The sequence below is a fragment of the Chamaea fasciata genome, unplaced genomic scaffold (assembly GCF_029207755.1).
Source record: "Chamaea fasciata isolate MVZ Bird 193981 ecotype frontalis unplaced genomic scaffold, bChaFas1.0.hap1 SCAF_8, whole genome shotgun sequence".
Taxonomy (NCBI): Eukaryota; Metazoa; Chordata; class Aves; order Passeriformes; family Sylviidae; genus Chamaea; species Chamaea fasciata.
In genome coordinates, this window is record NW_027094093.1 from 3,940,852 (window position 1) to 3,962,797 (window position 21,946).

At 42.2% G+C, this 21,946-nt stretch overlaps 1 protein-coding gene across 1 annotated transcript in view; it reads right to left on the reverse strand.

Moving 5' to 3' along the window:
* The window catches only part of SPAG16 (sperm associated antigen 16), a 289,974-nt gene that overhangs the window by 85,656 nt on the left and 182,372 nt on the right, over positions 1-21,946 (reverse strand). The window contains exon 7 of the mRNA XM_066189439.1: positions 15,837-15,963. Within this exon, the coding sequence (XP_066045536.1) occupies positions 15,837-15,963 (127 nt within the window). The remainder of the gene's footprint in view (positions 1-15,836; positions 15,964-21,946) is intronic.

Below are 21,946 nucleotides of genomic sequence, written 5' to 3' on the forward strand. Positions count from 1 at the left end.
AGTGGGAGGGGAAAGAGAAACAGGAGACAAGACTTTGAGCCACTGCGAGTACGTGCACACGGCTTGCAGTCATTTGTATTCCCTATGAAATCAGAAGAGAACAAATTCTTTTAATTTTAATGCTAAGCCCAGCATTTGTCTTGCAAATGTTCTATGAGACCACGCTGAAAACATTAATTCTATAGTTTCTTATAAAGGAAAGAGAGAGAAGAAACAGGAAGAGCATTCTTGAATGATAAAACGTCTGAGGGATCTGGTGGGAATTCTTCACATAAGATGTATTCTTCTTTAGGGAACAGGTGTAGATGTAAACAGATGGGCTTATATAAGTAGAACTGGCAGCTCCACAGATAGCTGCTTTCTTTTCTATATGATTCTTCAGTCTTGCCAAGGTACTCATGACCACTCTGCTTAATTATTCTTCACATTTTGCCCATTTCATATGCTCACAATATAATGGGCAAATATAAAAATAATTTAAGCAAACTGCAGTTTAAATCTCAATACAAACAATTCATTTTATTCCAACCAAACCCTTAAAGAGGGAACTGCCTATTTTATGAATGTTAGTCCATCTGTTCGCAATAGCTCCTCTGGAAGTATTTGTTTTGCTTAGAAATACCCAAACTGATTATGCATGTGGCAATAGATCGGCTGAGCTGTGTTTGCTGCCTTTAAATCACTGAGCATATGAAGGTGTTTTTACTTTTGTTGGGCCAGGACTACAGAAGACATGAAATGCTTGAATCCCAGACTAAAGCACCTCCTCTGTGAAATCAGGCTGAGAAATTTGGGGCTATTCAGAAGAGAAGGTTGTGTGGAGACCTCAGAGTCCCTTGCAGTAACTGAAGGGGCTACAGGGAAGCTGGAGAAGGACTCTGTCAGGAACTGGAGGCACAGGACAAGGAGGGAAGAGTTCAAACTGACAGAGAGTAGGTTTAGATTTGGTATTAGCAAGAAATTCTTCTGGCACAGGGTGCCCAGAGAAGCCGTGGCTGCCTCTGGATCCCTGGAAGTGTCCAAAGCCAGGTTGGACAGGGCTTGGAGCAACCTGGGCTAGTGGAGTGTGTCCCTGCCCATGGCAGCAGATGGAATGAGATGAGCTTTAAGGTCCCAACCCAAACCAGTCTGTGACTCAAGTGATTCTATCTTCCTCTTCAGGGGAGGCTGCACCCACCAGCATGTTTCCACGGCGATAGCCACACTGTACTGGGGTTCAGTTCTCCTCTCCTCCACCAATGGCAAGAGAAGAACAAATCAGATCGCACAAGAGAGGAGTGCAGTGCAGGACACTGTGAATTCATGCACACATGGTACAACAGTGCCCACAGCACAGGTGACAGAATCACACAAGTAATTCGACCGGGAGCATGGGATCTACCATTTCCCAAGGGCAGGATCCTAATGGCCACTCTGCCAGACCTTTACACAAAGACCAGCCCCACACACCTATGGGCCAATTTCCGGAAATAGAAATAAAACCTCCTCATCCAGCCTTCAGTACATCATTCCAAAGAGCCCAAGCAGACTGTGAAGATGGATGCTAAGAGCAAAACTGTGCAGTCACAGGACCATATTCCCACATGTACTTGTACACAAGGTGGATGTCACCTCTGTGTTACGGGTGTGATTGTGCCCTCAGCTATGGAGCAACCCAGTCTGTGTCGTTTTGGATCTGCTGAATTATTCATTCATCTCAGTACTACTCAAACTTATAATCGCAGAGAACATCAGGACAGATCACAGAAGTGAACATCAAATGTAAGAACAGAAGAGCTTTTATAGCAGCAAAAGGAAAGTAACAACAGAAAACAAATGAGCAAGGAATGAAAAGAAATTATTATAAAATATGTACCAGAGCCCTGGTTAGTGTAAGAGTCTGAAGCAGGCAGCCTCAGGAGCCCTCGGGCCAGCAGCAGGCATGTGCAGAGATTTAAACTCTCAAGGCTCTCAGTAAAGCTGTGTTTGGAAAACTTCACAGAGCTGGGATGAGTGAGCTAACCAACCACTACCAGACAGAGCAGACTGCTGCAGGTTCAGACTGTATCTTCCCAGCCGGGTGCCCTGCAGGGTGACAGGAGATGCCCTACACAGACAGCACGGTGCCTGCTGGCAGGGGCTGGCGTGGCTGGATTACAGAACAGCCACCCAGAGCACGCTGCAGTTTCACACAAGTCAAGAAGGGGAGGTGTTGTGGTTTGAAAGCAAAACCAGTGGGATACTCCAAGTCAGAAATACAACTTAATAGGAAGAAAAAAAGAAGTAAAATAAAATAAATGCAATAATACAAAAGACCACTGACAGAGTCAGAAAAAAAACCTGACACCCTGTTGGTCAGGGTGCTGGAAACAGTCCAAAGTCAGCCCTCCTGGAGTGGCAGATGTGGTCCTGTTGGAAGCAGAGATGGTCCCATAGAGAAAAAAGGGTCCAGAGATGGGTCCAGTCTTCCTTTGGGACTCCTGTGGGAACACTGGATGTCTGGTGACACTTGTGACTCCTTTTTATCTAGGTGGAAATGGTTTGGCTCCTCCTCCCTGGGTAGAGCATCTCACAATGGGATGACGTAACGTGTCAGGTCATTGGTGAGCTTTAATGGCCCATTAACAGAAGAGATCCCCATGGGGGTAGTGGAAGACTGAGCAGAGATAAGAAACAATGCCCCACCCAGTTTTAACAGCAGGCTTGTTATCAGAGAAGGCAGTCACCCCCTCCCTTCTGGAGTTACAACAGATAAAGAAAAAAACACCTCCCAAACCAACCAGGTTTCAACAGATGGAATCAACTTCTTTTTTTTTCTTTGGTTACATAACCCAAGACAGGAGGTCACAGGCTCAGACTTCTCTTCCCTTCAAAGGATCTGAGACTCAAAACATCCTCCACCTTGGCCCACCATCCTCCACCCAGGCTGCCACAGAGAACCTGCTGTACAAGGTACACAAAGCCATGAGGATGCTCAGCACTTCCCCGCAAACACTGTTGGCCTTCTCTCCAAACATCCCGTGTACCTACCAGATTAGGCTGTGGGCAATATTTCAGGAGAGCACCTTTTTTTCATTAGCTGAGGGGTTCCAAACGAGGTGATGCTTAATAATTTCTATGGGCTTGGTTCTTCTTATTGATTTCCTTTCCCATTTCCTTTCCCTATGATTTGCTCTGATGCCAGGGAAGAAGTGTTCATTATACTCTATAACCTTGTGTTTCCTATGCCTGCAATATCAAGCATCAGAGTTCTCTACTAGTTCACTCAAATAAATGTGTTAATTAATAAATAAAAATTAGCAGAACATGACATCAATCACAACACCTGCATCATCAGGCTCAGCAGTCCCAGATTCAACCACTCCACATGAGAGGCAGGAGCTGGAACAGGAAGGCTGTGAGTTTCTCAAGCCAGTTTGTTCGCTCACTCCTGGCACTTGTAGCTGCCGGGGGAAGAAGGTGGAGGAGTCCCCTCAGCAACAGCGCTGAGCGAGGCCAGCACTGGCACGGATCTGCCCTGCCTGGGGTCTGACTCAGAGGCCTTATCTGCGTAAATGAAGCCCATTATTTTGCTGGTCCATCAGCCAATGACTCCTAATTGTGCCAGTGCCTAAACTTAGCTTGCAAGCACAGCTAAAATACTTAAATCATTAATTTCAGTCACTTCTAAATGCCTGTTATGGCATCAGGTACATTCCAAATGCCATGCAGGATGACCGGCTAGGGAATGGAATTGAACGAAAAAGAATACACAATGGAAAACAGAACCCCTCAATACTGGACACAAAATGGAGAGGGCTAATTCCATGGATGTAAGGAAAGACCTGTTTGGCCAAATACACATAATTGTGTACCAGAGTTTTAAGGAGACAGCTGGGACTGCAGTTTGGAACACAGAAAGGGATGATCCTGGATAAAAGGCTTTTATCAACTACTACTACTACAGCTCTGGCAAGGAAGCCAGGCAAGGCAATGGATTTAACAGACTATGTTTTAGGTTCCTCTTATTTCATACACTGCAGAGTAAAATTCTCAAATTCAGTGAACCTTGCACTCCCAGGACAGTGTTAACAATTTAACTCCTAATTTTAACACCTAACTTCAGATGCACATCAGCTGAGAAACACAAACACTTTCTATTATACAGATAGATGTCTTTGTTTGAAGGAATCGCTGACTCATTCCTTTAGTGGGAATAGTCATCCATTCTTTTGAAGATGAGGTCATGCAAAGTAAGCCATCTGACCCATACAGCAATAGCTTAAATCCCTCTCCTCTGTGATGGATTCCAAAGGCACCTGTGCATTATTCCAGCCATCCCCAAGCAGCTGCAATCCCACCAGGCAGAGCAGTGCAGAGAGCTGACTGCTTTTGTAACTCCTGAGACACAGCCTGGACAGGCTGGCTTGGCTTCTTCACAGGAAACACAAGTCCAAAACCTTAGAACGAGGTGATGAAATATTTGCCAGAAGCAGAAAGTATTCAAACAGGAGTTTAATAAAACATTAAATATGAAATTAACTGAAATTGCTCCTGAAGCAACTGCTTAACCTGGTCCAAGGAGCAGAGGAATGGAAAATGGCAAATGTGACAGCAACTTCGGAAAAGAGGCTGAGAAACTGCCAGCTGGTACCTGGGATTTATTTACAGGTCCAATAAACTCAGTTGTATAATGAGGAGCAGATTGAGCTGATGCATGGGGAAATGCAATACCACAGTGGGAGTTATCATGGCTTTTACAGCACAAAGCACAGATCAGAAATTGGCTCTCTGATGGTGCTGAGAAGCACAGGAGTAAGGGTGACCTGGCTGAATTAAGACACTTGAATTGCCAACAGTTTTGATGACCAAAGTTGGGAGGGGGAAAAATGGAATCGTTCCAATAGGACACAGTGAGAAAAATACAGATTACCAGAAGAATGTGACATTTATTCTGCGACCTATGCTGGTCAGCACATCAAAAATTTCTTTTTCTTAAAGGATGTGAAGGTGAACACTGAGAACATAAAATTATTCATGTTTTTCAAAACAACAGTAGAATTCACAGAAGGATTGAAGAATCTCAAGATGCTGGATTAAATAATAAAAAGGCAGATGAAACTGAATTTTGAGAAACATTAAATGATTCAAATAAACAAAAGTATTCTTAATTATACAAATCCAATGACAGACAGTAAACTAGCCTTTGTCATTCAGGACAGAGATCTTCCAGCCACCACAGATGCTTCTTTGAAAACATCACCCTGTTATAATGTCAAGATTTAAGAGTGGGGGGAAAAACCCAAACGCTAGAGAAGAAAATTAGAAAACCTCTTTAGGCCACTATTAAAAACCCTGATTTAGTCACATCTTGAAAACATCATACTAGACTCATCCCTCTTCTCCATTTTTAAAAGAAGTACCCAAAATAAGATTTACAGAAGGGCAACAAATGAAGAAAGAGGAGGAATGGCTCATGTATTCAGGAGATGAAATAGACACAGACTCTTCAGCTCCACAAAGAGAGCAGGGAAGATATGCCAGCAGGAACAGGTTGAACAAGGAACAATTATTCAATAATTCCCACAGTATGAGAATCAGAATGTATCATTAAGAGATTTAAAGCACAGGCAGGGAGGTACTTCTGCATGGCTATGGGATCTGTTGGAAATACAAAGAAGTGCCACACCAGAAGTTTAACAGAGGAGACATCCGTGAACATTGAAGCGCATGAGGAGTCATTTCTGGGAGCCCTGAGGGGAGGGCCAGGGACACTGCAGCATTTCCTCACTCTGTTTGCCCTCAGCATCACCTCCTGCCCAGTGCCAGAGCCGGGACTCTGCCACAACAGACCAGGAATGCTCTGCTTTCCCTTCTCTTCTGTGCTTGCAGGCAGGACACCGAGGTGTTGTGCACATATTCACTTGCAATGTAAGATGTCAAAGGAAGAAATTATGTTTGACATAAACCCAACATTAAAGAATTCACTGTCATCACGACGTCTTTGGTGCTCTAGAAGGGGGAAAAAAGGATTAAGATATTTCCTTTTTTCACTCAATTTAGTTTAGGAAGATTGAAAGTAAGTAGATTTTACCCTATTCTCCAAGAGCATGTGATACTCAGAGAGATAACAGCCCTCCATAAAAGGTATTTTCACGAGTTGAAAAACAAGCAAACAAGCAAAGGAAGTTTATTCCAGAGGAAAAAAACCCTAAACAAAGAAACAGCTCAAATATGCAAGTCAGGCATTGGAGGCTGTTTATAGAACTTCTTTCCTTGCTTATTTTGCCATTCATCATTATGTATAATATTTTGCCACAGAAAAAGAAAGGGAAATAAAACACTGCCCAAAACTTTCAATACAAAAACTCTTTCTGCCCAGGAAATGACCATGGGCTTGCTGGTGGGAGCCTTTACAAAAGGACAGGCAATATTTATGAGCAGTTTGAAGGTTTCCTAGTGAATATCCATCTGGACAAAGTGAATATGCAAGCTTTGCACTCTCTCTCCTCCTCTCTCTCTCTCTCTCTCTCATTCCTAGGTCAGTTATCTAATCCTAAAATTACATCCAATTTTCTCTGAGGAATAGCTCTGCAGAAGTGTAAGTTAAATGCCTCAAAGGCATCTAAATCAGGATTTTCTTAGTAGTGGAGCAGCCCTAAAAACAAATGAAAATCATGCTTTCACGACAAAAGGGGATTTTGTCTCAGGCTTCGAATTCCTTTCAAGGAAATGGCTTTACTTTGTACCCATGCAGGCTTGACAAAAGGAGGCTGCACATCCTGTGGTGGGAGCAATTGGTAGCATTTTTACCTTTTCAGCAAAGACGCTGCCAGGCAACTGCAGAGATGCCCTGAACTTGTCTCACTCACCTTCCTCCACCTGCCCCTTGAAATGCAAGCAGGACTCCCAGATTGGCCCATAAAAAATAACAAGCACTGCCAGGACATCTGTATGGAGATTATATTGTTAATCAATATATTTTGCATAGCCCCATGGATCACTTGTTATTGATGATTATGCACTTCAGCTCCTGTGACAATTTGTCAATAAAATAAAAATAAAAAAATGCTAAGGACAGCATACTTTTAATTCTAAGATGATCTCTTTCTTGAAAAGAGGTGCCACTTTCCAAGCTCTGAAAAGACCCAGCTCATGAATATATTCCATTTACCAAGTGGAGGAGCTGTTCAGGTAATCAAAACTTTCTTGGTAATCACAATAATCACTTTGGTTACTTTCAAAAGCAAATACTGGAAAAAGAGGAAGTTTGATTAAAAGGTAGGTTTTGAGTTACTGAAACTGTGTAATTCAAATTCAGCATAGACTGGCACAGTTTTTAATCCCACAAAGGAGAAAGAAAGATGCTGGTTATGGACAGTTTTAAATATTTTTTTTAATGGAACTGGCATTTCATGTCTAAGTTTTAATCCGAAATATGAAATTCTTTGCTTTTTAAGAGGGAAAAGAACAGTTGGTGAACAGACCAAATTCCCTAAATTTACCTTAAGTTTGAAAGAGCATACTTGAGTTACTTAGGCAGTCACAAGAATTACTTTTTTCTCCAAAGCATCCCAGCCCCTATGGACTCTTTCTCCTCTCTCAAGGTTTGCTTCCCTTAAAGAAAACTGCCCAGTTCTTTGTTCTCCTGAGTGTGTTTTCTCCACTCCCAACACAAGTCTGGGTCAGCCAACGAAGTTCCCAGCTAACTAACGACTCTTGATTATTGATGAACTTATGTTTAATTTTGGCAGTGACAGAGATGCAAATGGCTGTCCCCTTGCAGATTCCTTGACCTATGCAGTTCTTGGCAGAGAATGCCATGGCCATTCCACCTTCCATACTAAACACATAGAAAGGACACACCAATACTAAACCAGTATTTCATACATCCCCTTCTTTTATTAAGGGATGTGAATGATGAATGCAGTATTGATCCACTCTTTACATACAGATGCTGTACTCAAAACAGAGGACCTTGAGAGCTGTCGATATTTAAGAGAAGCTTTCATGGAAGAAAGGCTGTGATGACTTCCAGAAGTCCTTTGTCCCTGACTGTCTGCAGGAGTAAGTTAATCAGGAGATGAAGTTCTTGTATCTAAGCCAGGCTTAGGATGGAGCAGTCTGAGTGAAAGTAAGGAGTTCTCTTCTATCACTGTAAATATATTCAAAGGGGGAATGTGCTAATTGCAGCACTCTGTGAGGTGGAATTAATATAAACAATAAATACAAAATAGAATCCATGAACCTGGTAATGTTACGAAAGCAGTAAATGCTAGAGATGAGATGCTGAATACATTATTATTTTAAGACTTGTGCCTAGTTAAAATGAGATTAGAAAAAAAGCCAACTTCTTCCAAGCCATTTTAATTCAGTTTGTGGATAGCTGCTGGACAATCAAAACTTTGATCAGTTATGCCCCACTTGGGATGCATAAAGCTCCAGTTTTCAGCTTCTGTTAGTTTAATACAAGGACGGCAAAAATCATGTGGACATTCCCTTCATTTACTCTTGGAACAAACAATTTGCTCATCACCACGTTTTGGCTGTCTGCCTGAACTGCTGAAACTGTTGCTTCTCCTTGAAGAATAACATTTAACCAGTCAGATAATAACCCAGTCACCCTGAGGTCCTCAAAACAACCCCTATCAGGTCAATATACTGTTCTAATGAGGAACAACCCTGGCTTCCAGAACATTGTTTTTGTGTGGGAAATCTGCAGGCAAGGGAGATGGGGATATTCAGGACTACAGCCTGTACTTGAAAAAGGCTGGCTCCATTAAATAGCTGTCCATCTCCTGGCACTCCGGGGAAGGAAGCATGCCCCTCTAACAAAGATGAAGGGAATATCAATGGGGCTAATCTCTTCAAAGTGCTCAGGCTCAAAGCAATCGCCTGCAGTAGCACAGTCCCCACCCTCATTAGCTCAGCAAACACAGCCAGAGACAAAACACTATCTGCAAGCAGGGCAAAAAATGTAAAATACTGGGATTCCAAGGCACCTCCTTTTACCTTCCAAAGGGCAAATATTTCATACATTTTAAATTATGTCTGTACTGAAAATAAAGTCCTATATTTTAAGAATCCCTTTTCTTTCCCTTCCAGCATATTTAAATATTGTGGCGTTTGCTCATATTGAAAAATGGTCATGACACAACAGAAATACTGCACAGCACAACTCTCCCCCTGATCAACAATAGGGGAAAATTCATTGCCAGCTTTTTCCCTTTGGCAAACGGCAACAGTCAGAAATAAGGAGAGTGATAGTTTCATAACCCACAAAACAAGGAGACAAAATGATCTGTCAATCAGCTCTTATTTGTGTACCTCCAATCTACCCATTGCCTCCAAATTAAAGATTTTTTATGGCCAGGAAAACAGATGTCGCGAATGAGAAAAAATGGCATACAGCAGCAGAGAGGGAAGGAGTGAGAATTACGAGACAAGGAATTACTGTTGAATAATTCAGTCTTTCAGCACATCCTTTTATTCCCATGCTGACCATAGGAGTAATTAAGGAGGGTCAACAGACGCTGTAAGCACTCCTCAGGGAAAGAGGCTGACAGGGACGTCTTGTTGATCTGACTTCCGAGGGGAGGCAGCATGATCAGCGCTGGAAAATAGGTCATGGGTTGTGTAAATCAACTCCCACCACCGGAATCTCTCCGGGGAGCCCACTAATGGATTCACCAGTGCAAACACATGGGCTGGCCGTGCTACCTAGGGCCAAAACATCAATACTGGGGCAGTGTCAAACACCACGCAGTTGAGGCAAAAGCATCTGCTCTGCCAAAGCAGGGATTTCAGCTTGAGGCACAGAGGACAAAACCTTTTTCGCAGTGTGGCTGAGGCCAACAAATGGATCTGAAAGTTTATCTCCCACCAATCTGTTTAAAGCAGGGATCCACAAACATGGACCAAACATATCGCAGGCTTTAAAGTGGAGTTTTATAAGGGGATACTCAAGTTTAGACTAAAGAGAAATAGAAAAAGAGAGGGATGGACAAGACAAAGGAGAAATGGAGAGCCATCACTGCTTGGAATTTGCCAGTGTAAAGCAAAAGGCGTGACTTTGCTGTTCGGAAGGAAGGAAGGAAGGAAGGAAGGAAGGAAGGAAGGAAGGAAGGAAGGAAGGAAGGAGAGTTTTCCCTGACTGCTACTTGGACAGATTCTACAGGGGACAGAGCAGGCAAACACAGATCAGACACACAGCCCTGACACAGCACTTAGACATGAGCTGAAGCCAAGAAGAAAGTGAAGATGAACTAAAAGTGCTGATTACCAAATAATAAATGGCAAACTAAGATATGCAGGTGGCTGCATTTGTGCTCATTAAGCAAAATCTGTGAGAATGTGGATCAATTATATTTAAAAGAAAACGACCATGTGAATCTCTAGCTTGTACAGAAAAGGGTATATAGGGATGCAGGGAAAACACACAGATCTTGGAATGCTGACCATAGCAAAGCAAACGGTTCTGAAGGGACAGACATTAAGCAATTCCTGATGGGAACAAGGAGAGGAACAAACGATGTACAATTACAAATGGACTTGAGAAAAGGAAAGAAGGCAGCAAAATAAGTCTTAATTCTCTATGTAAGGAGAATGAGAAGGAAAGAAGGCAGCAAAATAAGTCTTAATTCCCTATGTAAGGAGAAAACATATCAAAGATTTGAAAGATGTGCTCCAAAACCACGGCTCGGTCACCTTGCTGCCCTGTCAGGAGGAGTTGCAGCGCTGTAGCAAGTCTGAACTGAGTAATAACCAGAACTGGGAGTTGTCTGAGTGAAAAGGCAAGTGCCAGGACAAATCCAAAGATTTATACTCTTCCTGCATCCCCTGTTGCTGCACCAAAGGAACTGGGATGATGGAGCACAGGCGGCAGCAAAAACAAGGCAAGAAGAAACCAGGAAGGGGGAAGGAGAGATGTTTGGCTCATGCTGAGACTGGGGAAGGAGGAGAAAAACTTACCTTAACAATTGCTTAATTCTTCATGTTTTGTTTTATTCTCAATACCCAGAATCAATGATCAGAAGGTTGTGTTAATTGTCAAGAACTTCAATCAAGTAAAAATTACCCAAGTTGAGGCTATATTGCCTGTGACAGCATATACATAGTCAGAATTGAGGCAGGAATTCAGACATTGAACCACAAGGGGAAAAGCACCCTAAGGAATCAATTGATGTTATCAAGTAATCTGCCTTGGAGATTAAAGAACACAGAGCAATAAAGTGTTGTAATGAAAAAAGCTTTTCAGTCAGAAATGGGAGGCATAGGGAAAAACACACATTAATGTCAGCACATAATTGCTCTATGTGGACAAACTCAGATGCCTCTAAAAAGATTACTGCTAAATTCTGTGCTAGAGGATTCTTCTCCCATCAAGCGTGACTTTAACTGTAATCAAAAGGAGACAAATACAAAAAAGCAAGTTCCAGAAACTGCAAAACAAGTGGGACAAAGGGTAAAGACCTTGTCCTGCTCCAGTTCTCTTTATATGTGGACACAGTGGCCACAGTCACCTCCTGAGATCTGCGAGTTGCAGGTGAACTGTTGATTCAGCCTCTAACTCCAAAATCCACTCTAGGGGGAAAATGATGCCTTAAGTTTTAACTTCATTCTGTGCTGCCTAGGGGTGTGGTTCTGAGCCTCATATTAAGTGTCAGTCAGCTCTCTTCACAGAGCAGGTAGGCAAAACAAATCCTTTTCCTGCTGGAGACCAAGGACAACGAGTACAACTTTCAGGCCCGAAAGCACAAACAACGGTGGACTGAAGAGAGAAAACATGAAGGATGGGACCTCACAACCTGAAGCTGTAACTGGACAATTAAACCCCAATATACAAATAGACCAAAACTTATAAAAGTGTGAGACCTCATGACCAACTGTCCATTTTGCGACCACTTTGGGTCCACCTTGGCTGTAGCCTCTTGCCCTGCCCAAGGTGTATCCTAAAGGCCTTTCAATAAATATCTACTTTAGTCTCTAGCTCTGTTCAATCTCTGTCCAAGGTCAGCCTTCCCAAGGCATCAGTTTCCCCAGGAAAGGAGAGCTTCGTCCATCCTAGAAAACTCTCCACCCTACCAAGTTGAAGCTTGATCTCCTCAGTGCCACTTAAGGGGTATCGATCGACCAAAAGTGTGAAGGAGAGGAGGAAAGAAGGAGCAATGACAGACCTGGCTCTGACACCTTAACACCAGCTTGTGTTGGCAGTCAATACACCAACCAAAACTGAGGAAATCAAAGAGAAAATTGAGAGGGCACCTCACTGCAAGATTGATTTGCAGGGACTCTATCTGCCAGTTCTGTTCTGAGCACACAAATTGTTACCAGATTGGGGATGTGAAAACTGTAATTTTGGAACTTTACCTGATGTCACAATATCAGTGGAAATTCTAACCATCTGAGCTCTAATCTTCCTGCCCCCATCCCTGTCGGGACTGCTTTGTGGGGATTTAACATTATCAGTAATAGTCCAAATAATGTCAAGTGCAAATATTGACAATGCTCCAGCGATGATATCTCAGAAATCCTGTCAATAATACTGTGTTCAGTAAAAGGGTGGGTAATATAGAGATGAAAATTCGTCTCTGCTATTTGACACCAAAAAAAACCTGCAGAGGAACAGCAAACAACTGCCACCCATTGGACCAACGTTTGTCTCGTGGTGATGGTGCTGTGTGATGTCATGTGATGTGTAATTAAGCAAATGAAGCTTGCTTTTAGAGAGCAACACTGAGCAGTTGCCCTGACCCCACCATGGCTGACAGTGGCACCATCTGTTCACTGTCAATATGTCTCCTGCATCCCTAGAATTGTTGCCTCCTAAAATAAACAACTTGCATCGCAAGATAATCTTGATCCTGCCATTTCTCACATTCATTTACAGCTTTTACATTCTTTTAATCTACTTTTCCTCAGAGTAAGACACGCACCTATAGCCCTTGGGGACAGTCAGAAGCATGGTAAGGTTATTTGTTCATGCTGAGAGCAACACAGCCCAGCCTGGATGGAGGCAGGTTAAATGTTAACACCTCACTGTATCTCCAGAGCTCAAAATAAATCAGTGCATTTTTCCAAACACTATTTGCTTGCCCTCGGCCTTACTGTAACCGCTCTTGATTTTGGATTGTTGCTGTGAAGTGGGGCTTGTTTGGTTTGTTTGTTTTAATGTGCTGTGATAATAAATAAATACATCATAGCACACAAGCTGGAATCTTCTGCACCTTCTCTTACATATGCAATGCTGGGTTTTGATTAATCTTATTTACATTTTCTAAACAGCAACCGGAAAGACAAAAGGTGGTGACAAGAGGGTGCTCCAGAGATGCATGAATGCTACACAAGGATATATGCACATGGAGATGCCAGTTAACTTGCACATAAAAAAAGTAAAAGTGAATTTCGTTTAAAAATCAGTTATGCTGTGGTCCATCTTGCACAGTAACTCTGATCAGCCATCCACAGCATGCAGAATTCAAAGGACATGTTATCTGTGTATAATATCAGAAAAATTTCTGATATCAAACACAGTATTGAAGAGCATTACCCCCAGTAGGCTGTGTCCCAGGCAGCTCCATCACCACCTCTCACTGAAAGACCATGAGCTTGTTTCAGCAAGTGCAGGGCAAAGCAGAAAATCCCCAGGAAGCACAGCGGTAATTACTAACGTAGTTCATTTCTGCTCATTCACCGGTATGGAAAAGCCCACCTTTAAGCTGAGCTAAAGAAAAGCTGAGGCAGAGCGCAGCTAAAGCAGAAAGATTTATACACAACTTTTGTCACTAATTTATCTAAGATCTGAGTGTGGTTCCGACAAAGCAGGAAATGGCCTTAGGCTGCTATTTAACTAACAATGCTGGAACAGCAATCGGATCACTGGAGCCAGCAAGGCCCATCCCCAAAAATACCATCGGGAGAACCCCAGTAACTGACAAATTCCTCCTTTGGGAAGCACACCCCACCTGGTTCACATCATACCCACCAAGGTAACACCACTTAAAAACAAAAGGTAAGATGTGCTTGTCTACACTACATTTGCAAAGAGAATTACTTGAAAACAAATCAAAGGAAAGCAAAACAAATTCTTCCATTAGCTGGGGCCTTCCTATCTCCGACCTCAATCTCGTCTGCTGATACTGCCAAACTTTTCATAAACCTCTTCTATCATTATTAGCTTTAATTTAAATAATTATTGGGCAGAAGAAAAAAACCTGCTCAACCATGGCTCTCTAATCTACTAATTAAATCCAGCTGTAAGAGCTGAACAATTTGTGTGTCTGACTATTAATGCAGTCAAGTATTTTACACTGGGTGGTGTAACATCAGCCAGAGAGACTGAGGGACACAGCTGGAAACTGAGCCATGTTTTGATAAGGAAAATCAACCCAAGCTGCTCCTCAGGCAGAGGTCCTGACTGAGGCAGATGTCCCATTCCCAACAGGCTGTTAAACACAGGATATATTTTATCTGCTCTATCCCTCTTGCAGCAGCTACGGCATGTCTCAGCCAGGTATTTGCCTATCTTCAGCCAGCTGGAATTCCATCCTTGTGCATTCTGCCTCTCTGTGATCATCCACCCTAATTTGATATCTCTGTTGTGTTACTCCTGCAGAGAAAATTTTGGATTTTGTCCAAATGATGGAAAAAACATGCCCATTTAGATTACCTGAAGCTGATAACCTTTCTAATGGAAAGTTCCCATCTGGCAGAAATATTGCAACTGCATTTTTCAGGGATGTGGCTCCGCTGAAAATGACCCAACATTATATACCATAAACTAAGATGTGAAACTTCTTCAAATCCTCCTGAACAAAAAAATGAGCTTTTATTCCAAATTACACACATAAATACAATAGTGGTTTAACTTGTCTTTGGGAAACTGCCCAAAAATAGGCAGTGTCAATGCATTTTTTCTCCCTTGGAAAATGAAAATAACTTATTTAATGATACAGCAGAGAGATCCATGAAATCACTACACAAATAATATGGAATTTGATGTCAAAGTTTCCTGCCAAGTGACTCAATATATTGATAATATGGATTCCACAGTATGTGTGTCATTATGACAAAACACTATCCTATTATTTTCCTTTAATGATTCCTTATTATCTCTCATATTCTATCAAAGCTTTATGTTTTATGAACACATAATGCAAATGTATACTTATTTTTCAGTGTATCTATATATATTATGTTATATATTATTGTATTATATCATGTTGAACCAGCTTTGAGCAAAACCATTTCCTAAGTTAAGATCTAATTCTGTGCTGCAACATGAATGCTTGTCTGTGCTTGGGAACTGAGGATTGTTTTGAAACAAAAATGTTTTAGAATGACCCCTCTTCAAATGAAAATGCAATGTGCATTCACAGTACTGCTGACATGGTAATACATGGTTGATGATGAAAAATAAGTGGTTAATTCAATTCCTTGTGCCTAGTAAGCAGCCCTGTCAGCACGATGAAGTTCTGAGGCAATTATAAGAGGACTTTGTAAGATTGGTTATGAAATGCAACTCCAGCATTAGCAAATAAAAGATCAAACAGTAATGGAGAATAAACACCACTGGAACATAGGTAATCTCACTAAGTTTTTTACCCCCATTGATCAATTCTGTATTTTATGTAGTACTGTTGCAATTAATTTTAGTCTTTGTTATTGTGCATTTTTCATTTTATATAAATGGAGCAGCAGTCCAATTTGGCAGTTTAGCCCACAGAAATCAAATGTATTGATCATTGGCGCAATCAGGCATTCCTTTTTCAAAATTAACACATCTGTGCTGCTTCACACATGTTATCTGGCCCCAGAACTAAGGAGAGATTGCAAAACAAACCTTGTATTTGGGGGAAAAAGTTGCTTTAGAGCCCTACCAGAGTGATGGAAGGCGACCTGGTTGGCAGGATGGGGACCAGCGTCGATGGAGAGAATCGGGAGCAACTTCCGCATGTCCCAGAGCTTCATCACGCCCGAGGAGTCACAGGAAGCAATGGTATCCCCCTGCCAGAGATGGGAACAAACCAAGGCATTGCTTCAGTACTTCTGCCAACATCACAGCCTCTGGCACAGGGCTGGGCAGCCAGACGCAGCAACTGGGTTTAAACAAATAAATAAATAAGCTCTTATATGTGAGGTTATCACAGCCTCTTATCAGTTCTGTTGGCTTGAATAGCAACAAGGCAACATGGCTCCTAAAGACACCAATCCAGGAGAAACTGGAAGCACAAAGGAGAAAAAAAGGTCATCTTGAATTCTGATACCAATGTCCCCTAAGAACAGGCCTTGTGGTTCTTTTCTTCTCACACAGGCACAGGATTGGCCTCTTAGCCCTGATTTTAAATTTGTCTGCTCCTGTTTTCAACGTGAAGAGTGAGAGCAGAACAGACATTCCTTCCCTGCTGAGTATTCCACAGCCACCCTAAGGGGAAACTCCCCATTCACTTAAAGGTTGCATTGGATGATCCTTCTGGGTCCCTTCCAGCTCAGAACATTCTGTGATCCTGTGAGAAACTCCCCGTTTTCAGTGAGCCAGAAGAACGCAGGGACTATGCAAGGAAAGAGGGCAGGATCATGTCCCCCATGCCTCTGTTCAATATTAACTAAAAACCAAACCAAAACCAAACCAAACAAATAAACAATCCCACAAACAAACAAAAAACCCAAACAAATGAAAAACATCCCGACCCCTCCCCCCAAAAAACCCCTCAAAACCCCCCAAACAAACCCCTACCCTAAAAAGAGTATTTTGATTACGTAGCATATAAATACAAACTCAAAACTCAAAGAAGGCAGGGTAAAAGATGCCCAAACATAACTTTGTTTAGCTAATTCCTCCCACTAGAACAGAAAGAACCACCCAGTTACCCATGTAGAAACATTTACTTTTCATTTGAACCTCCTAAATAAAGACTCAAATCCCTAAGGCAGCTCAGCTGGTGTGCACTCACAGTTATCACTGTCTTTTCCAATTTATGCAAGCGTAAGATTATATTAAAGAATATCATTTGGAAGGGGAATCACAGTGATATCACAATGACTGAAAATCAGGTGAAACATGGGTCAGATACTGCATTCGTGATTTAAAAAAAAATTATTTTTTACATCTTCCATATAAATAGTACCTGCAATAAAATGTGTGGTGTTTTCTAGCAAAGAGGATTTAAGATCTTAAAATATCCATCAGCTTCTCAACTAGAAACTAATGGCTTGCAAAACACTACCCTGGTGCAAGTATAATGAAATCTTTAGGTTCATTTGGAGGAGATCTAAATGTCAAAACTCCATTCTGGCTTGTTACAAGGACTAATACAGACTTAACACGAAGAAACAAAGTAATCATTGCTTGGAGAATTCAGCAGCCAGGCTCTCAGCACCTGCTGCTTTGCAAAAAAAAAGTCAGTAACCATAAGTATATCCCACCCAACGCAGTGCCATGAGCATCATGGTTCCGTCCCCTTTATTTCACTTGGACCCTTCCAGCAAGTTCAGCCTCTGCAAAGGATGAGGGCAAGCAGGCTGGTCAGGAGACAAACAACAAAAAACTCCAAAATACAACAACCACATTCCAAATTGTTGTATGGCTTGAACTGGATCTCAGGAAAGCAAATTTTTAATCTGGGGAAAAAAACCAAAAAAAGCCATCATCATGGATATGAGACTTGAAGAGTCATCAAATCCAGTCCCTTCCTCTAACAAGCAGTGTTTTCACACATTTGCTGTGTTAAAAGTGCTAAACTCCCCATTAGTAAGAATTACCCCATCCTCCCCACAGTGCTGATCTAAAGCAGCCCATGAGCATAACAGGAGTATATTAGTACTTGTTCACACACAACCTGCGTCCTTTATGTTAAATACAAGTGGGTTTTTTGCAGCAGAACTGCTCCCTTCTTGCCTGTCCCTGGCGCATTTCAATGACTGTGTCATCTACATCCCACTTGGGCAGTATTTTCTTGGACTATAAAAAATTAGCTCTTCCTTCTCTCCTCCCCACCCTTTCCAGACAGCATTAGGCCTGGATTAATTATGCATGCACCCATTGCTGATATTTATAAAGCAGCTCCTGCCAAACTCATCACCAATTTTGCAATGATCTGACTTTCAGAGGGGCTGGAGATGCACATCTCAGCTGAGCCAGAGGTGTTGGTGGAGCTGGAACATGGGAGTAACTACAGAGTGGGATGTCTCCTTCCCTTAGGCCATCACCCATCACTCCAGTAAAGGGAAGAGGAAATGATTATGGGTATACAAAGATCCCTCCATTCCCCAGCATAAATACTTGGCTTCTGGACCAGCTCTTCACACTTCACCAGCCTCTTCTTCTGCAAAGATTATATCCATCTCTATCAATGGCCCACTTAGGAAATCACAAGTATCCTTTACACTCACTATTTTATACCCCTTAATATGACTTTGACATATGACTGCATTTTACTCTGGATTTTTTTCTATCCAGAGAGACATTTTAACAAAAAATTACTTTGGAGTTTTGTGTGCGAGTGGCAGTTTTGGTTTGGTTTAGAACATGTGTGCCTTCACACTTGTTTTGTATGTGTCCAATAAATGAGTTCAATAAATGCTGCTTAATTACAGCTTTGGTAGCTCAGTAATTGTGACCCAGCTCAATGGACAGCCCGCCTGGGTGCGACTGCACATAATCTACTCTGGGTAGTTACAGAAGACACTCCAGTGGGTGCTCTGTGACTCCTCCTTGTGCCACCCACAGTTGCACCCATGGATTTTCAATATGACATTTCTCTTGTGACAGCACAGCCCAGCTGATAGATGATAACAGCACTGAGAAGGTGTCCCTGGAACAGATATTATGCAATCATTGATCAGAGACAGTCCCTGCTGCAAAGAGACTGCGAATGTAGAGCTGACTTTGACCTTCTCACTGGCCCTGACTTGGGGATCATTACTAGTGGCATAATTATGAGGAAAACACTCCAATTTACTTGTATTACAGGTTTTCCCTTCTGTTCATTAATTTTGCTACAGTAGCTGGCACACCACAAGAGAAGACCCCTTCCCCTCTTTCTCACAATCCTGCCATCCCACTTCTGCCATGTTTATTTTCCCCCATGGCTACTACAGACTCCTATGGCAAACAAACTCCCTCTCTGACAGGAATTCACACAATCCAATTGTTTATAGGTGCCAGATCCACTGCACCACCCTCCCTCCTGGGCTCAGTTGGCCAGAGCCTGGCGCTAACAGCACCAAGGCTGTGGGTTCAATCCCTGCATGGGCTGCTCATTGAAAAGCTGGACTCAGTGATCCTTGGGGGTCCCTTCCAACTCAGACTATTCTGTGATTCTGCAATCTGTGGCCACATCAAAAAGATGAACCCCTTGAACCCTGAATAGCAGCAGTGCTGGAGAAACCTGCCCTGGTTGTGCAGTGTGCTGGGTGACCTCAAGAAGATGGTCCTGCTCCAAAGGCTTCACACACTGTCTTAGTGACAAAGATCAACTAGTTCTTGCTGTCACAAGCCTGCAGACATTGTAACAAATTCCTCCCAGCGGCCAGGTATAAACAAAGTGTGTGTAAAATGTAACAGCCAGCAGTGTATTTGGCCTGATTTCTGTGATTAGACAGCGCAGCTCATCAGGAAACAGAAGTAAGAAAACAGACTTCTGGTGGCAACATGTCAACACACACAAACAGGTATTTGATCAGCCTCGACAAACTCTGCCCACAGACTTATTACAAAATGCATTAATTATCACGGATCTGGAGGCAGCTGCCACACTGAGAACATCACAGAATGTTTTTGTTAATGAGCTAGCTATTACACTTCACCACTTCTTCGCTCTGTTCCACACCTTATCCAAATCAAGTGAGCTGGAGATGGGGGATAACAACTTTTCAAGAGGAAGAAATAAACCAGGAATGTAACCAAGCTGAGAGATTATTTGGAGCTACACACCATTCAAAGAAAAAGAAAAGGATAAGTCATATGTTAAATGAACTCATTTCCATCTGGCCATGGGCCATTTTCAGAAGCTTTTAAGGCGGAATCATTTTGAATTCTCCTGTAAGCTTTTGGCTTTTTCATCCCTGCTACAGTTATTATTTTAGTCATTCATGGAAGAACCCCCTGCCTTGCTCATGGTTTTCTTCTTCTTGTTTCTTGCCACGCTAAAGTCTTTTTTATGATGTGTTTTGGATGCTGTATTTTACTGAACAGCATGGTGGACCATCAGGGCTTGACTGACATCCTACACGGAAAAGGAGGAGACAATGAGTTCCAAGGAGAAGAGATGCAAAAGCACATTCCCCTTGTTCTGATTTCCATTTACACCGCATTTGCCGCTGCTCAGCCCAGTTCCATTAGCTCCTTTAATCAGAGAGCATGTAGAATGATTCTGTAAAACTGGTCAGACTTGCTGCCTAGTCTATAGAATCAAGCTGGTACTGTTTCGTGTGTGCACACAGGAGTAATTAAAGAATTTATACAAGGATTCAATTAGTTTGCATTCAAAGACTGGCTCTGTTCCAGGCTCTACTTAAAGGACTTTGCAAGTCCTTTAATTGCCTTCACAGTTCCACCCTCCACTCTTTACCTTCCTGGCAACTTAATGAACATCTTTATATTGCAGGACACCTCCCATTAAAATGGACATGCTCAGCTCCAAACACAACACAATCCCAATCTCAACTGACACTTGCAAGCAAACAAAGTAATTGTTATCTCAGGAATTAAAAGATTTATTTCGTTTCCAGGAAGTTTTAAAAATCTATTTCTTTCTTCCCTTTTTAAAAAAATGCATTTTTTCTTCTGAATGTTAATGATTAGCAGTGGGACTAATCACCAGGTACACTTTAGGTAAATATTCCCTGAAAACTGCTGTTTCACACTTGTGAGAAGGATAAAAATCTGCATAATTACGTCTCTTGCTTATAAACACACCTCTGGATTTATTGCTGAGCGATCAATAATACATGAACTGCATCAAGTTGCTTTATCTAATTTAGACTGCAGAGGACTCCTCCCAGGAGCATCCTCCTCACAGCTGAAGGCAGGTCAGTAGCTGTTCCATCACCTTTTGCACTTATTTTTAAAGAGGCAAAACAGTGACTGAACAGCAACTCCTTTTCACTGTGACAACTTCACTGCTTTGCAATCCTTTGTTTTCAGGACAGGGACAGCTGGATGAGGTGTATTTCAAGGGCCTCCTGTGATGACTTTGACATTTTCATCAACCCCAAAGGCAATGGATCCACGATAGGCCCCTTCCCAGCCAGAAAGAAACTTGATAATTATTGCCCCTTTCCATTACTCCTGGGAGTCTGGTTGAGCTCAGGCATGACAAAGGTCTGATGAGTTTCTTACTGGTCCTACCAGTCTTGTTCCCAGTCTCTGAACCCAGCAAAAGGAGTTTATTCAGTGTACACAAAGCTGGTGGGAACTTTTCACCACTAAGTGCCAGCAGGCAAAGAGGCAACATGAGGAACGGCTGCCTCAAATAGAGAGGCTCCAATAATCTGCATTTCTAAGGCTCGCCCTGGGACACATCCTAAATCACTTAACTGTACCCCCATTTCATACAGGTTCAAGTGAATGTTTTTAAGAGAAGGAGTCATTACCTCCCACATTTCAGCATGAAGCACATCAGAAACCTGAGGAGAGTTATTACCTCAGGCCTTGTTGCAATGCAAAAAAACTAAACACACTCCATAAAAATAATGAGACACACAGGCAAGGTATGCAGAGCCCTGTCCCTGTGCCACCCCACCCCACTGTGCAGCAGCAGTGAGCAAGGGCAGAGGGATCCCAAGAGAATCCAGGCAGAGGTGGGTGAATCTGCTGCAGTGGTTACAAGGAAAAAAGGTTTTAATGTCCAATTAATCCAAATGAATTATGTAAAATATGATAAAGATGGAGGAAAAAATGCAGATGCAGTCCATTATTAGACTAATGACTAATCAATCACCACCCATTTTTGAAATATGATGCTTAAATCATTGCAGTTTCAAATGA